Consider the following 3,785-nt stretch of genomic DNA (forward strand, 5'->3'; position numbering starts at 1 on the left):
AAGTTATTAGAACTATACATAATATATATCAAATTAATTCGTAATAAATTATCCATTAATTTCAATTTTACCAATTTAGATTGAACAAAACTAATGAAAATACATATTTAATAACATAGAATAAGATGATTAAGAAAATGAATTATTGTTAAAATGATAAAAACATGAATAATGTTAATTACTTATTATTTGTTATAATTCAATTAAAAATTATTTTATTATTGTATCATCATATAATACAACTAATACTAATGAATAAAATGAATACAATCAGACTTATTCATCATAGTATTCATTATTGTTATTACAATTGAATATCATGTTATATTATAAATCATTTATCATTATAACAAATTGATTAATCAAATCATACACTTAATAATTCTATTGATAATTATCATTTCTTCTTTATCATTTCTATTTGAATTATCTAATTATAAAGAATATAATCATAATATTGTAAATTAATATTATTCATCTCTCTTTTTCATATAATCAATTTATTATCATAATAATACAAATAATACAATGAATTTCAACATTATTACAATCAATTATACACCAAATCAATAATAAATAATGAGTTAGAGAATATTTATAATGAATATTATTATCAATATCATGAAATTTGAATAAATAAATATCAATTTTGATAATAAAATGAATAAGAGAATAAAACAAATGATAAACAGAATAAAATAGATGAATGTTATTATATTATGATAACATTCTATGATATCTTTTAAAAATATTAAAATTAATTAGATTATTTAATATTGATATTATTTGATAAACAAATAAATAATCAATTTCAATCAAATTGAATTAAATTAATTTATTATTCATAATTAATATTTGGACATTTTTCAAATGCTCCTTTTTCAATTATTATTGTATTTGGATTAATGTTAATTTCTTTTAATTTTATACATTCTTTAAAACTTTCTGTGTTTATTTTAGTTATACTTTGTGGAAGTTCAATTCTTTGTATTTGTCCACATTATTTCATATATCCTTTTGGAATTTCTTTAATTCCTTCATGTATTTCAATCTTTGTTAAATTTGTACAATAACCAAAACAATCATTTCCAATATCTCTTACATTTGAAGGAATAGTAATTTCTTTAATTTGACTTCATTCAAAACATCCATTTCCTATTCGTTTGACTTCTGTTGGTATTTCATATCCTTACTTTTCTCTATCTTTATTTGTATATTCAATTTCTTCAACTGAATTATTTTCTTCTTTTAATATCATCCAAACCCAATATGGAATGCTTTGATAATTATGTATTTTCCCTGAACTTCTGATATTTATTAAACTTTTACAATTCCAAAAACTACCCCAACATATCCAATGTCTTTATTCATTCGTATTTCTTTTAATCTTGTACAATTTGAAAAACAATTATCTCCAATATATGTAACATATTCAATATTAATTTTTATTAATGATTTACAATTATTAAAACATTTAAATGGAAGTTTATAGAGATGTGGTGATAATTCTATTTTTGTTAAACTTGTATATCCATTAAAACATTCATCAACACATTGTTTAATATGTTCTTCAATTCTTATTTCTGTAATTTCTCTATCATAATATCTGCCTATCCAATTACATTCATTTTCTATCTTTTCTCCATATTCTTCTTTATCTTCTTCTTCATATTTAATATTACAACAATAAATATCATCATCTATTTCTTTCATATATGTTGAATATGAAATAACTTCAACTAAAATATGATGAACTCCTTTAATTTTATTGTCATTTCTTGAATATAAAAATTGATTTGTTAATTTAGGAAAAATCTTTTTTGATTTAATACTGAATGGATTGTATTTCATCTTCTTATGAATCTCTTTGTATTTCTTGTTCACCATCATCATTTGTATATAATCCTCTTCTTTATTAATATATCGACATACATTCAGTATATTTTCGATATTTAATTTCCCTTTATTGTCTTTATATTTTGTAGTGGTGTTTCCCATTTTCTTCTTCTATTTTATTTTCAAGATGAATAACAATTAATTTCAATTATAATTACTTGTTATAATAGAGTGTATCCCAAATATAATTGATGTGCTGTTTGACACATACAAATACCAAATTCCTCCTTCTCCTCTCATTCCCATCACAATAACACTCACAATATTTCCAATGTATGTTATCATCCACACTGGTATATTCAATCTTGCCATCATCTTATTAACTCTCTCTTTATTTTTCAAATACATCATTATGATAATCATTGTACTTATCAAATAAGTAATTCCTCCACTTTCACTCTTCCAATATGAAATCATTCCATTCATTAATCCACTAAAGATAATATAAATCATTTTATACTTCTCTCCATTCTTCTTAATCCTCTCAACTACCTCTTTACTTGTTTTTGGAATAACAATCACACTACATTTCAGTGTTTTGTACTCCTTCTTTATTTCTTCAATCATTCTGTTCTTTTTAAGTTCTTTTCCTTTTCTTCAAACACAACCAATTTGTATGAAGTGATGTATTTTATTATTGTTGATGTTGAAGTGGAATTGATTAATGAATTGTGTAAAAACACAAACAACTAATTAATAAATGAGAAGATAATGAATATCATGTTATTTTAATGTTAAAAAGAAAGAAAAGAAATAAAAAGACAATAAAAATGATGAAGATTAATGAAATATGAAAAGAAGATAATGAAAAGAAAGAGAATAAATGAAGTAGTCAGAAATAAGAAATATAAACATTGTTATGAATGTGATGATAAATAAATAATGTATGAAGTGATATTTGTTTTCAATAAGAATAAGAAATGATTAATGATTAATAAAATTGAGATGTGGTTTATTACAAAATATGAAATGAATGATAATATGAGAAAGAAAATGATGATGACCATCAATTAACACACAAAATAAAATGAAAATTATTTGTATTAACATTATCAATTAAATAACCATTTAATTTATAAAATTTATAAATTATTTTAAATCATCTCTTATGATTTCATTGTTTGTTCTTATTATCAATACATTAATCTCTTCTATTTCTTTGATACTATCAATTTCTTATTTCATTTATTTTTCTTTATCATAATTGATTGTTTCAATAAAAATTAAAATCATCATTAATTTAATTCTTATTTAATAGGAACTTACACATTACATTTGGTTGTTTATGATGGATGTAAGTCATCTCATTCGAGTAGATGTATTTCAATTTATTTCCATCATAAACAACAACCGTTATTCTCAATCTTTTATCAGAAGAAATGAACTATTTCAAAGAGAAACAAGAAGAAAAGAAATTAATAGAGTTAGAAAGGATTTCAACAAGAAATAATTAAAGTATCAACAAGGAGTGGAAAAGCATTTGAAAAGAGAAAATAAAGAAAGAAATGTTATTGTATTTTAGAAAATGACAAATTAATTATAATAAAATAGTACTATTATTTAATTTATTCTTTTTTGTTTTTATTTTTTGTTTTTTATAAATCTATTTATAAATAATAAATTAAGTTCGACGATAATTAATTAATAGTTCATTTATTTTTAAGTTTTAATTATAAAAAGATAAAACAAAAATAAGAAAAAGAAAATGTTATTATTTTAATTAAATTTATTCTATTTTTATTTATTTTGTTATTTATATTTTGTTATTTAAATTAAAATTAAATTAATTTTGAAATTAACTATGAAATTAAATAGAAGAAATGTAAAGAGAATAAATCAAAAGAGAGAATGAATAAATATAATCATAATGAAATGAAAGAAGTATTATA

At 20.3% G+C, this 3,785-nt stretch overlaps 1 protein-coding gene across 1 annotated transcript, besides 12 other annotated features; it reads right to left on the reverse strand.

Annotated features, from left to right (window-relative positions):
- Positions 1–174: 174 nt before the first annotated feature.
- Positions 175–223: a sequence feature (AT_rich).
- Positions 224–431: 208 nt separating this feature from the next.
- Positions 432–475: a sequence feature (AT_rich).
- Positions 476–590: 115 nt separating this feature from the next.
- Positions 591–662: a sequence feature (AT_rich).
- Positions 663–755: 93 nt separating this feature from the next.
- Positions 756–853: a microsatellite.
- Positions 854–1,317: 464 nt separating this feature from the next.
- EDI_127450 (uncharacterized protein) lies at positions 1,318–1,998 on the reverse strand (the record flags this gene model as incomplete). Its single annotated transcript, XM_001741735.1, has 1 exon — positions 1,318–1,998. One exon carries the CDS (start codon positions 1,996–1,998, stop codon positions 1,318–1,320), a length of 681 nt encoding a protein of 226 aa, XP_001741787.1.
- Positions 1,435–1,480: a sequence feature (AT_rich).
- A 634-nt stretch (positions 1,999–2,632) lies between the features above and the next one.
- Positions 2,633–2,724: a microsatellite.
- Positions 2,725–2,915: 191 nt separating this feature from the next.
- Positions 2,916–2,996: a sequence feature (AT_rich).
- A 115-nt stretch (positions 2,997–3,111) lies between these two features.
- Positions 3,112–3,153: a sequence feature (AT_rich).
- A 273-nt stretch (positions 3,154–3,426) lies between these two features.
- Positions 3,427–3,591: a sequence feature (AT_rich).
- A 16-nt stretch (positions 3,592–3,607) lies between these two features.
- Positions 3,608–3,661: a microsatellite.
- Positions 3,608–3,686: a microsatellite.
- Positions 3,665–3,774: a microsatellite.
- Between the last annotated feature and the right edge of the window lie 11 nt (positions 3,775–3,785).

The sequence above is a fragment of the Entamoeba dispar genome, genomic scaffold (genome assembly GCF_000209125.1).
Source record: "Entamoeba dispar SAW760 scf_1105229464011 genomic scaffold, whole genome shotgun sequence".
Taxonomy (NCBI): Eukaryota; Evosea; order Mastigamoebida; family Endamoebidae; genus Entamoeba; species Entamoeba dispar.